Genomic DNA, 14275 nt, shown 5'->3' with positions numbered 1-14275 from the left:
TAACTCTACTATCTCTACTAGACCTATTACATTATAAAGCATGTTTTTCCTTTATTTTTTCAACTTTATACAAGTAAAACCCTAAAATGTCTATATTATTTATTTATAATACCCTTAGAATAAATCTTAACTACTCATTTTTTTTCTTTCTTCAAATTTCAACCACTCATATTTCTTTCTTCTCCATAAATTTCTCTAATTCGTTCTAAATTTATTATCTCAAAAACCGTAAATCGATAAATTATAAAAATTATATGGATGTTCTTAAATTTTCATGCTCTTTCATTAGAGATGCCATTCGATATACTTTCGACGAATTTTTAAATTCGAGGGTGGAGCCCGTACGGCTAAGACATTTGGCTATCACATCCTATGACATATCACAACCTATGACCTATCACAACCTATGACCTATCATCCTACCATCTTACCGCCGCAACACGCGTGTACTTACTCTCGTCTTACTAATTTACACTCTAAGTTCTTATCTTCTAAAATATCTCAATCTACACCACTCGACACTGTCACCACCACCAATAGACCACTAGAGCATCATCACCACCATCACCGCATTGCATCGCATTGCGCGGGTACCATGTTAGTATTTGTTTTTTTTTTATATATATTAGTAGAATGATTTTGTAATAAAATTACTTCATTTCCTGGTCTTTCTATTTTCTACCTGTGGTTGCTAGATGTTTATCACCCACTTATGGGTCTGTCTGCAATTTAAAACCATGGCTATTTCCGTGGTTTAGCATCCGTTTAGGTTAGATGTATGACAACACAATGTTCACGGGTTACAATTGATGATCGGAAAAGCATAAATGCTAAGGATGATCTTAATGCATTAAGGTTGATAGTTAAGATAATATGTTTTTGTAAACAAGATTGCCCTTGCATTTTGAAGACAGATGGTTTCCTTAAATGTTATTTAGCCGATTTACTACATGAAGAATTTGAAGGGCATACATGTTTTTGTTTCATTTATTCGTTAAGAATACTGAACTACACGCACAAACATATCTTCATTAATGAAGTGTTCGGATATGTTAGCTTGCTCCTAAGAATCCCTCCCTTTTCGGTGTACAGGCTATTAGTTAGCTCACTTTTTGTCGAAGTTTGACCTCTTCGAGTACTCCTTGATGAGTCTTGAAAAGAACGAGTTTTCCCTTTCTAACAACCTTGCAGGTGAGTCAAACTCTGCTACTTTTCCTGTTTAAAAATCACATTAATATATTTCAGCTTTTGTTATTTGATAACAGATGAGTCATACTCAAAATTCAACACTTTTCATTTACAAAAACGAGAAAATTTGTTTGTAAATAAAACATTAGAGCATATCCAGTTTAGCAGTTTTTTTGAAGTTTTATGTTACCGTTTCTCTTTTGAAATTTATTAATCTGGAGTTATATGCCTATGACTTTGGCGTTAAAATATATTCAAAGTCAAGGAAAAATAGTATGTGATCATGCTTACCATCACTCAGCACCAAAACAAGATCACTGTCAATAACCGTGTGGATTCTGTGTGCTATCGTGACAATAGTTCTTTCTTTAAATTCTTCACTAATAATCTTTTGTAAAATTCCATCGGTTGCAGAATCAATGGATGCCGTTGCTTCATCAAGAACAAGAATGCTGCTTTTCTTAAGTAATGCTCGACCAAGACAAAATAATTGTCTTTGCCCAACACTCCAGTTTTCTCCTCCCTCGACCACTGCAAAACGACTTTGGTTTCTTCATACCTTTTCATATGAATACATATGTATATAAAACTCAAATTATCTCACCTGGATATTCTAGTTTCTCGTCCTTTCCACGAACAATATCTCCAAGTTGACATTTGTCCAAAGCCTGAAACAACATATTGGAATTTTTAGATAGGGTCACCTGTGCAGATAACAGTAAGTTGTGTAGATATAAGTTCTGTCAAGAATAAGTGCTATGGTTTTGAATGAAATCTCTGATGTCAATAATTTAGCATGTTCAAGAATGGTTCAAGGTAATGATATTCTTGTGAATTTGAACTTAGAATATTGATGTTGTACCCTTCGTACGATCATTGTTATATTGTAGCACTTACCTCCCAGATTTCTGCATCAGGATATTGGTTTAGGGGGTCAAGGTTTCCTCTAACTGTTCCTTCAAACATAGTGGGATCTTGAGGAATAATGCTAAGTCTTGATCTCAAGTCATGGAGGCCTATCTTACAAATATCTACCCCATCTATCGTAATGAACCCTTCAGTAGGCTCTACAACTCTGAAAATTGCTTGTATGAGTGTCGACTTTCCACTTCCGGTTCTACCAACAACACCAACTTTCTTTCTTCCTGGAAATGTGCAGGTAATGTTTTTCAATACAGATGGAAGATGATCTGCATATCGAATCTGCAAATGATGCAATTGTGTAAGTTTCATGCCCTGTTGAGTTAATTTTTGGCATTGAGTTAGTTTATCTTGATTAGAGTTGGCAAGATGGGCGGGTTGGGAAAATAGTTGATATGGCCTATGGGTCTGGGTTGAAACGCGTCATTTTGATGCATGTTTTTGAATAGTTTTACAGAAACAATAACAATCTAAACTATTGAATAAAATGATTTAAGAATGTGTATGCAATCAAAGTGGCCTAAGGAATATGGAAACGTTTCAGCGTATTGGACCCATATGACAAGTTAGACACAATTGAAGTTGGCCAATCTATTAATCAAATGAGTCGAAATTGCCAACTTTAATTGTCATTATCATAGGTAGAATAGGGTTACCTGCAAATTGGTAAAAGAGATTGTTCCGTTTTCTGGCCATTCATTTGATGGTCGAGAGTCTTCTATTACTAGTGGTGCCTCACTAGTAAGTTTTGAGTACTGTAAAACTCTTTCCACTGAGATCATTTTGTTTTCTGCATTGCATATATTCCATATCACCGCAGCTTGCTGAACGTTCAAATTGATTCCATAAGTTACGGCTAATCCTGCAATGCCTGCCAAAATAGAAACAAAAATACTTTCCATTAATTATCTGGTTCAATAACAGATAAAATAAGTTCAAATTAAATAGGTCAGATTATAGTAGGGGTTGTCTCTTTTATAGTCAATATAAATAATTATGATCTCCAAAATAAATAATTACAATGGTTATGATGGGCTATATGTATAAAAGATACTCTGCGGGCGACTTTCAACCCGTTGACTCTGGTTTAAGCTACTTTTCGAATCAACCCTTTATAAAGTAAAAAACAACCGGAATTAACCCATTTATAAGTAGATTCACTGAATTTTTCATGTCTAATGCACAAGTTTATCCACTTACTTGGATCAATGATTCCATCTGGAAGAGTTACTAGGAGGACTAATGAAAACGCGAACACGAAATTTGATAACTGGTTCAGCCTGAAACAAAGCCACTCGATTGCTGCCACATTATGAAACCATGGTCTTGAATGATTGTCAATGAGACAAAGATTCTTCTCAATAAATCTGTCCTGTTGTTGGAAAGCACGAATAGTTGCTGCACCCGTAAGTGATTCCGCAAAATGGTGAAGGATTGGAGCTCTCTCTATACCTGCTAAACGTGCCAGTTCTCTTGCAGTTGGTATGTAATACCTCTGAAATCACGAATAGATTGTCTGTGTAAATTCCTTTAACTTTTAAAACTTAAACTTGAATAAATCTTCTTACTTGATACCAAACGCAGATGGCTGTCACTGGAACAAGGATGGCGAATACTTCCCATGCTACCTGTGACATTACTGCCATCGTTCCAAGAAGCTGAATCATTGAAAATGCACACCATCCTATTCGGTTTGCCATTTCTAAATCTATAACACTTTGATCTGTGGATGCCTGTTGTATATTTAAAGTCAACAATATATATTACAACATATCCAATCCCCTGGACTTGGTCCATGATAAAATATAACTATGTAGAGAAGCGTTTGGAATTAATAGAACTTATTATCCACACACAAAGATATTAATGAGGCCTGCTATAAGTTGAATAATAATGAAGTTACTCACCCGATTCAAGATTCTTCCGGTTGGAGTTGAGTCAAAGAAAGCCATAGGTGCACGGAAAATGCTGCGCAACATATTGTTGAAAAGCTTTTCAGAAGTTAGAAGGCCTGCTATAGCAACAAGTGAGGCACGAACTAATATGCAGAGTGAACTTCCAAACGCCAATAGTGTATAAACAAGTAAAATGAATCCCATCCCTGTCACAATCTCAGTTGAATCGGTAGGACATGCCCATGCCATCCAATAATTGCTAGCGATTTGTAGAAGTTGGAAAGATGACTGAGCCAGAAGTATAATAGGCACTAGGACACCACCTTTCGCTAAAGTCAAATAAGACCAATAGATATCTTTCCCTATGCTTCCTTTTTCCCTTTCTTCTTCATGAACCAACTTTCCTTCTTTTCCTGAGATGTCTACACATAGATTATGCTCAGAATCTTGCTTTTGTGTTAGTTCTGTCATCAAAGTTGGTTCTTCTTCTATTGTTGTTGGATCGGTTTCTCTGCTTGAACTCTCAACTGCTTGCACCGATTCTAGTGCTTGGTTATGAGCTCCAACAAGAACTTCAAATCCTATGTTTTGTTTCAAAAGTTCCTTAAATGTTCCGTATTGGGCAATTTTTCCATTTTGCATAACCTGTTTTGAATTTATATTTAGATTTTAGATAGTAACTACAAAAAGATCCTCTGTATTATATTTCATAAAAAACTGTCTGGCTTACTAGAATGAGGTCTGCAGCTGGAAGAAACTCAACCTGATGTGTCACGTAGAGTACGGTCTTCTCTTTGAGTATCCCCAAAAGGCATTCCTGCATTATATCAGTAGTATACCAGATTTTTGTAAGATGTTAACATTTGGCAATCCTGCTGAAATAACAGAATTTTGTAAAGGACTAATTTGTAAGCTGATAAATAGAAATTGCTTGTCTATCTAAAAATCATTTGCCAGAATTGATATGTATTGTCATGTGCCGCAGACATCTAAATGTGAGATATTACAAACCTGAAAGAGTTCGGTTCCTGTGTGGGCGTCTACAGCACTAAAGGGATCATCGAGGAGATATATATCAGCGTCATCATACACTGCACGGGCAATCTGAATCCTTTGCTTTTGGCCTCCACTCATGTTTATCCCTCTTTCCCCAATTTCTGTCAGGTCTCCAGTAGAGAAAAGCTCAAAATCTTTACTCAAGGCACATGCTTTGATTGTCTTGTCATACTTCATTTGATCATAAGCATTTCCAAACAATATATTCTCTCTAATGTTCCCTGTCAAGATCCATGCAGACTGAGGAACATAAGCTTTTGAACCGCTTATTTTCACAGTTCCTGATGACTTGGGCATCTCACCGAGTATGCATGATAAAAGACTTGATTTTCCAGACCCAACAGTTCCACAAATGGCTACCTTCATTCCCCTTTTCACTTGTAGCTCTATCTGATCAAGATTTGGGGTTCTTGAATCTGGGTCCCAGCTGAACCTTCCGTTTTCAATCATTACATCAAATTCTGTTTGATTTCTAGGAATAAATTCAACCGTATCTGTCTGAATCTCTTCTTCTTGGAGGTAAGAAGCCACACGATCTGCAGACACTTTCCCTTGTGCAATTACGTTTAGTAAATCAGGTAGATTAAAGATAGGATCTTGTAACATCCGAAATGTAGCTAAAGCAGAAAGAACTCTCCCAGCTGTGAGTGGGATACCCATCAAAACACAGCCTCCAAAAGTCAGCACAGAGATAAACGTTGGCGCACCCCAGAAAACAAATGCTACAAAAGCGTTCAGTTTAAGTGATTTCCAGAGCCAATCATACTCAACCTTCCTGAAACCTTCGAGTTTTTTAAGATAGTGAGTATCCCAGGCTTGTAGTTTCAGTGTCTTTATGTTTCGTAAAACTTCTGAAGTTGACTTCATTCGTGTATCCTTTGACTCCATAATTTTCGATTGGTACCATTTCTGGACTCTTGTTAAAGGTATGTTGCCAGACATTAATATCATCGTTGCTGCTAGTCCCACAAACGACCCCATCCCAAGATTTATGTGAAGAATAACCATTGCTAATGTGATTTGAATAGGTAACATAAAGAATGTGTTAATATACCACATGAAATCTGTTATTCGTTGGATGTCCACACTCATAATGTTGATAATTTCACCACTTGTGTGAGTTTGGCATGAACGGCTTGATAACACGAGCCCCTTTTTGTATATATGAGAGATTAAAGCAGCCCTAAGTCTAAGTCCCAGTTGACGGGCACCAAAGATCCATTGTCGTTGTGTTATTGTCTCCACGAATTTTGCACCCAAGAATCCTAGTGCAATAAGATAGCCGCTTGTTAAAGTTCTGTTTTTCTTTTCATTCAGAAAATTCACCAAATCACTGATAAGGTATGGCCCTACGTATGATGCTGCAGCACTTGTAATGGCGAAAAGGGCATTGATTGCCATTTTCTTTCTTGTGAAAAGATAGATTGCTTTGTAGATAGAAGGCTTTTCGGTTCCAACTTTCCTCAAGCATTCATCGAATGATTCTGATGTAAAGCGACCAGAATCAATGGTATCAACATCCGGGACTTCATCTTGGTCAAGTGGTTTCTTGTTTCCAGCCACAAACAGCGGGTTGAGCCAAGAAAACGTAACAAGTTGAAAAACTGAAGCTTTTCCATATGGGCATTCTCTTTTTGATTCTAAATGGTCTTTTGGGTTTGGGTTTCTGTCTAGAAATGGTTGGGTGATTGGATTTTGGTCAGTCAGGGCTATGTCTGTTTTTCCTTTTATGGCCAGAAATAATAAGAAAGCCGAGGCTAGAAGTGCAATTAAGTCAATGTATTCGGGTAGTCGTGGGTGTTCATGATGAGAAACTAGAAAGTGGACATCTAGAGTTGACCTAGAAACCGCTAACAAGAAAGTGCAAAGCCACCAGACTCTTAAAATCCATGGAAACTTGACATTTCTATGTTTTGGGATCATGTATAATGCAACCAAGGTCATGACCCATGACACAATTTGCATGATTTCAGATGACAAAATCACGATTTGTAGTTTGCAATGTGCTTCATTTCTAGTTTTTAAGGTCAATGGCATCATCATATGTGTTCCAAGTACAAGAATGGAGCAGGCTAGACTCGATTTATAAAAGAGACCGATCTTGATGTTGGTTGGGTATGTTTCATGGCTCTTGACTTTTGTTTCGTGGAAGGACCATGACTCAATGAGTCTTTTCACAATGCCGATTAACAGAACTGCCAAGAAGCCGAGCTGGAGAATGATGCTGGCACTTTCCCACATGCAGGGTGAGCCTGGCTGCAGCCATGGCTCCCAAATCTCACGAAACTTCAAACCTGTTTATGTATGCACCATAACAACATTTTACTAGCATTCATAAAGTAATACATTTTTGCAGGATCCAGAATTCTTTTTTCATTAGGGGCATTTCATAAAATTCTCACAAACAACGCCAAACATTAACAATGACAATATACTTCAATGGATTGTAAAAAAATAAAAAATGAAAACATTATGTCGTACAATGATATCCAATATTAGTATGTAGCAAAAAATTGGATGAGATCTTTAAAACATATGATCTTCTATGCTTAGACTCGGATATGTGACATATATATATAAAAATTTAATAGTTAATGGGCTAACTTGAAGGTGGGCTTGGGACCACCTCGCTCAAAGGTGGATCTGCCTCTGCATTTTTGATTGCAATATTACATACGGTCATATGGAACACATAATCTAATATTAATATTAGGTCACTAGATTATGATAAATTGGATGCACAAATATTCATATAACACAAGTATTATACGCTGTTGCAAGAAGATTTTTTATGATGCACAACTATTTTCAGTTATGACAAAAAATATATTTTATTTGTTTAGTTTTAATATTTATTTTACTAAAACCAAAACCTACGTATATATGGACATATGTGACCATTCAATTAAATGATTAATCATAAGACATTGTCTATGGAAATTTGAGGTGACAATTTCGACCCGTCCTTTTATGTAACAATATACATCATGATATTCCATTGTATGAAATTTTTATACTCATATACGTTTATCTATGCGAAAACGTCTGCAGAGAACTTTAAGAGTTTAAGTTCGACATGTTCGTTTACAAATTTATAAAGATGAACCAATAAAAGTTCTTTATATATGATGTCATTATGATGAAGAGTCAACAAACAAAAGTGTTTTCATTCTCTCATGAATTTTCACTGTGAAATTTAAAACTTTAGAAGATGACAATCTAAAAAATACGACAATGCAATAATAATAAGTTGAATATCTAATTTGGTATCTTACGTAATGTGTTTGTGTCGTGTAATTTTTAATCTATTAATTTTGTTTTGTTTACTAGAAATTTTAAAAACATTTGATAACCACAATAATGCCCGATAACAGAGGTGATTTAACGTTATATGATTGCATCCGAAAAAAAGTCAGTTAATTTTGATGTTAATTTTATTAAAAGAGAAGATGTCACAAAGTAATTTGGAATAAACAAATAACTGGACAAAATACTGTTTAAGTGTGGTGGTTTATGATGGTGATTTTACTGTTTGTTGTGGTATTTACTTATTTGTTTTAGGTCATTTTTTCCCCACTAAATATACTTCATAAGGGTGGGGGAGAGCTTGTCCACTCCTCCCCTCCTCTCCTTGATTTTTCTTCTCCTCCTCTTCCCTCCCCGATTGTTAGGAGCACCTTGCCACCTCTCCCCTCCCCACCCTTTTCTATTTAATTTCATTTCTATTTATTTTTAAAACTAAAACATTTTATTTAATAAATTAAAACTAATACAACTTAAAACACATAATTTTATTCTAACACACAAAAACAAGTAAAACATACAACTAAGGAGTTGGGTTTCTGCGTTTTTTGGGTAGATTTGAGTAACTGGGTTGTTTTGATTTATTCTCCCTATTCATTTTTGTGGGTTTAGATGGATGATTTGATTGAAAAAAAATAAAATAAGAAAGGAAGAAAGAAGCAGCGACGGCAAGAAGAAAAAAAGGGGAAAAGTGAAGAAGAAAAGATAAAGAGAAGAGAAAGAGAAAGAGAGAAATATATATTTTTTTTCAACTGTTGCATTTGGGCCCCAGTTGTTTTTTTTTTTTCTTTTTTGTAACGTTCAAAACTATCGGCATCCAAACCGGCACCACTGTGCCCAGACTCCTCCCCACCCAACCGGTACCGGTCCGGTGCCTACTCTACCCGTCCACCCTAATTAAAAACTTAACGCATTTAGTCAAATTCTATGTTTTTTTTATCTAATAAATAAAAATAATCATTATTAACCTATTTTTACTATATACCGACATTATATATACAACGACTTAATGCATTAATGACTAAAAAAACGAGCCCTTAATTTGATTAGTGGCTCTATTATTGTCAACTTAATGACTAAAAAAACGGGCCCTTAATTTAATAATAAGTGCTAATGTATAGACGTGGACATATATTCGATTTTCCATATAAGACAGAATGTTTGATTATAACAACTCTTCTATTATCAATACCATGAGTTGCTGAAGTAAAATCACTCTTTACTTTCTAATTTTGTTTCGAACTTTATAATTATGTTTTATCTTTTCTATCTTAAATATTATACTATGTGTTATTCATCTCAATTTTAAATAAAAGGTAAAATTATTTACATCTCAATGAGATATTAGATAATTGTTGTTATAAATTTCATTTTTTATTTAAATGTTATTTTAAAAGACGAAACTCTGAGTTTAAAATCTAAAAGACTGACACTAGTTGTTATCTAAAGGCAAAAGACTTTGAAAGGGTTTATCATCAAAATTTGTTTAATTCCTCATCTAGAGTTAACATTATTTTGTTATTAAAAGATATTTGGGCATGAATTCTAGATATATAAACTCGTTTATATCAACTCGGGTGACAAGAAGAATAATATACCATGGCCACATCTTTTACACTGCCTTCGATGATACGATAAGAAAACAACAAAACATTTATTCTCTGTCTCTGCTAAGTTGACAAAATGATAAAAAGATAATTAAAGAGTAAATGACTTGATTATATTATCGCTTAACTGAACTTTCTGAGCATGATGTATATATTTTCGATTAAAAAAAAAAAAAAGAACTACAAGGCATGTTAACCACCGTTAATTTGATGTAGTGATATATGCCTATATGGTATTATGCATGGAACAATGATCGAATGGATTCATTAGATATAATTAACGGGATGATAATGGAGTCTAATTTTTTTCTTTTTCTATTTCCAACTAATTCATTTATGTTATCTTATTTTCCTCTAATTCACCTCACATTTTTGTTGGCATCCATTCCTCTTACTGACCTCTCATATCACACTGTACTACATATATATATAAGAAAATCCACAAAAAGACAAATAGTCTACCATAAAAGACAAGAATTCATCCTTCCCCTCACTTTCCTCTCTGCGGCAAAGTTCCCCTCCTCTCACTTTCCCCTCACCGTCAGCAGCGGTGTCCCGCACGGTGTAGGAAACTCTTTCACCTTTCTTCCGTTCTCTGCCAACCCCCCTAAGATACCGGTTTAAAAACTAAGTCATGTCCATGGCCGGCTTAGAGGGTGGTCGAAGTGGCCGACTGACCGAGACCCGATTTTTAAGGGGTTCGATTTTTTCTATTTTTAATGTTATATATATTAAAAGTTATGTATTAGTATATGGAATTAACTAAGTCTATTATATATTCTAACAATAATCTAAATTTAAAACATATAATTTAATCCGCATATAAAAGCTACTTACATACTTTTGTAGATAGAAAAAAGTTTATTCGGTACGTTATCTCAAAACTGAGCAGTCAAACCGCCGTGACATTGTCACTTGATTGTCTACTTTTTTTTGACAACGTAAGTAGTCATTTTTCTCATTTTATATATTAGGAGGATGGGAAATATGTAGTTATCATGTATCTAAGCTTATGTATAAAATTCACACATTTAATTTTTTTTATCATAAAAACATTGAGCCCAATCATTTTTTTAATATTCATTATACAAAAAATATTTAAAAAAATATGTGATGTGTTTTATACCTAAGTTTAGGTACATGACAATCACATATTCACTTTTCTCATATATTATTTAAGAAAATAATAACATAACAGGTTTGCTGCTTATCATTTTTTAAAAAATTTTCTTTATATTATTTTGAATATATTGAAATTTTATTTATTTTCTAAATTTAGATTTTAGATTTTACTTATTTAAACATAATCTTATATTGTTAATTTTAAAATTTAGATTTAATTATTAAATTATTAATCGTCTCATAAATTATTTTTTGATTGTCAGTTTATTTAATATAATTTGTTACACTTAGTTTAGAAGCCTTTTTTTTCTCAGACTAGATCCATAAATCCTCAGGGACGACACTGGTTATGTCACAACTTTCCCTAGAACTAAAGATGGTAAGTTTTGGTTACCAAACATCGTTTGCGTTTTAAGAGTGTACAAGGACCTTTTTCTCAATAGGTTAGCTGAATAACTAACCGGTAGCCTTACCTTTATTGGTAGGGCTTTTAGCCTTTTAGTTTATAAGAGTTTTTATCCTTTAGGTTTTAAAGATATTTGTCCAACATCTAAAACCGACGTGTGGTTAGAGTCATCTAAGTAGTAAGTTGAGTGAACTCTAGAGTCATTAAGGTCCTGTTTATTTAGAACTCTATGTACTTAATAAAAATTTAATTAAGTCAATACAAGCGTTTAATTTTTGACTTGATAAACAAAAACAAATGTATTGACTTAATACACATAGACATTATAAACCAATCCGATCACTTTATCAAGCTCATTTATAAAAGGGATAATTTTTCGTTGGCTTTTGAAGAGATATTGAATTAGAGTTAAAAATGATTACACCACATAGAAATAAATCAAGTACCATTATTTTTTTCTTTTTCATTCTGAAACTACAACAACTAGTCTTTCTCAAAGTGAAAATGACAAAAGAAGTTTCGAAGTAAACAAAGTTGCATATTGGCTTTATACAAGATTACAAGTGATGGATGGATCATGACTCAGCTCCTTTGAATAAAGTTTTTGAAATAACTTCAAAATTGACACAAATCAAAAGTGGCTCGAGAGTAAAGTTTTAAAGCACCTCTTTCGGTACCCGAGTTAGTAGTTATTTTTGAAGCTTAATAATATAATAACAATACAAGTTTCCGATTTTGGTTCTAAGTCTGTTTTGGGTGTGCCCTAATGTGCTAAGAAAGTGGCATGACACTATTCCTTATTTTAAGATAATGACTGGTGTCAATGATGACTAGTCCAACTGGTCAGAGACATTCCAGGTTTTATTCAATGTCTTGAATTCGATTCTTAAGGATGACAAGTCTTGGGGTTTTTCCTCCGAATACTTGTAACGGCCCATGGTTAACATCTCGTCGTCTAGGGTACGTGCAAGACTTTACCATCATACAGTGAGGTTTCCCTGATGTCGCATACCGACTGAATGTTCGAAAAAAAGATAATGGCTGGTGCTAAAATACCACTCCGGTTCAAAGGGCTTATTATTAATTTACTAAACTGTTTTTGTTAGTAGTTAAAACGTATTAAATAATCATACATTTAATATGAATTTAAGTAGAATGTTTTTGATATGAAAGATAATATTTAGCAAAGGAGATTTCCAAAAGAAAAAAAGGATTGGTTAGAAAAGGGGTTTAATAACCCACAGGTTATTAAAAAAGGATTGATTTTTTTCTTCTTTTTGAACGGCAATAAGAGTTTTAATTACATGCATCTTGTTTTATATAAACGTGAACAACAAAAAGATTTAACGGGACAGCATAGATTGTGTCAAACACATTGTACAAGTATATATGTTGTTTATCCTTATAAATAAAACAGGCATTTTACTATGTTTCTCTTTTGTGTTTATTAGTTTCATTCAATGTTTAGTATAATTTCTACATGAAAAAACTCTTGGTTACTCGGACAGCATAAATTCATCTTAAATATGAGTATATATGAGCATTGAATTCAATATCCGAATTCACGACTAAAACAAGTCTAATTAATTTAGGGAGAAGATTAAGATTCATGCCCGAGAACCGATTTTATAATTAAGAAGAAAAAATCGAAAGGAAAACCGACCTGTTATGGTGCCGGATTTGAGCATATCTTCTCCAACTTGAATGTTGTCACTTATTGTCACCCCTGAAAATGGGATATGAACTATATAACGTTTGGTAGTGATGTTATATATGAAAAAGTACGTACGGAGTCATCAAGCATTTAGAATGTGTTGTTGATATTAAAAGATAGAAAAGAAAAGGGAAATGCAAGTATATGTAAAGAAACGGAGATAAGATGTAAAGACAAAACTATATATAATGGTCGTAAAATAATAATGATTCAATCACGTACGAATTGAATTAACTATCATATCTTAGTTGTCTTCCATGATTTAATAACAAAAATACAAAACCAAATATGCAATGCACTAACTATTATAATGAAATCATCACGCAAGAACTAATTATGGTAACGTGTGGTAAGTTGGTAACTACTTATGTAGGAGTATATAGCAAACACTAAGGTAAAGTGCGAACCTAGCTAATGTTACATATAATTTGATAAATTCATATTTGTACGAATATTTTCACGTATCATTATATTATATTATATTATATTATATTATATTATATTATATTATATTATACATTAAAAGTAAAACCATGTGAATAGTATCTCGTTTACTTGGCGAGTGCTATTCGTTCATGTATCACTTCGTATTAGTATTCGAATTTTACAATATAACATCCTTCTGGTTTTTCTACTACAAGTTGTTTTTTGATTTTTGTTTTTCACACTTTTACCTCTTTGAGTCATCTAATCTTTTGTAGTTGTTAGAATATGAGTACATAAAAATACATAATCACGAGTAAGCGCAACGGAAGAAATCGAAACATATATGTAATCAAATTAATTAACAAAGACTAGAATTGAGTCGTGTACCTTATGCAAGCTCCAATAAAAATAATAATAACAAGATTATTATTAATGATTAGGGTTTAAAGCAAAACCCCTCTACGATCGCACACTAGACACCCCGAAAAACGTATGCTAGTACTCGATCACAAACCAAACAAACCTTTTGCTTGAACCTTCAACTTCAAAGTCGAAACCCCTCAAGAAGAAGGAATTTCTGCCACTTCAAAGCAAGGAAAAAAAAGGAGAGAATTTGCTTATGTGAAAAACCTAGAAT

At 33.7% G+C, this 14275-nt stretch overlaps 1 protein-coding gene across 1 annotated transcript; it reads right to left on the bottom strand.

The window, feature by feature from the left end:
- Window positions 1-918: 918 nt before the first annotated feature.
- On the bottom strand, window positions 919-13335 carry LOC122611269 (putative ABC transporter C family member 15). Its single transcript, XM_043784269.1, has 11 exons — window positions 13162-13335; window positions 5016-7354; window positions 4735-4821; window positions 4017-4649; window positions 3678-3842; window positions 3310-3604; window positions 2766-2980; window positions 2086-2391; window positions 1793-1856; window positions 1480-1719; window positions 919-1215 (listed from the first exon to the last, which is right to left on the bottom strand). Exons 1-11 carry the CDS (start codon window positions 13184-13186, stop codon window positions 1106-1108), a joined length of 4479 nt encoding a protein of 1492 aa, XP_043640204.1. The 5' UTR covers window positions 13187-13335; the 3' UTR covers window positions 919-1105.
- Window positions 13336-14275: the final 940 nt, after the last annotated feature.

Source organism: Erigeron canadensis, chromosome 8 (genome assembly GCF_010389155.1).
Source record: "Erigeron canadensis isolate Cc75 chromosome 8, C_canadensis_v1, whole genome shotgun sequence".
In the NCBI taxonomy this organism is placed as follows: domain Eukaryota; kingdom Viridiplantae; phylum Streptophyta; class Magnoliopsida; order Asterales; family Asteraceae; genus Erigeron; species Erigeron canadensis.
Note: the sequence above shows the minus strand (reverse complement) of the source record. Positions and strands in the feature narration are given on the sequence as shown.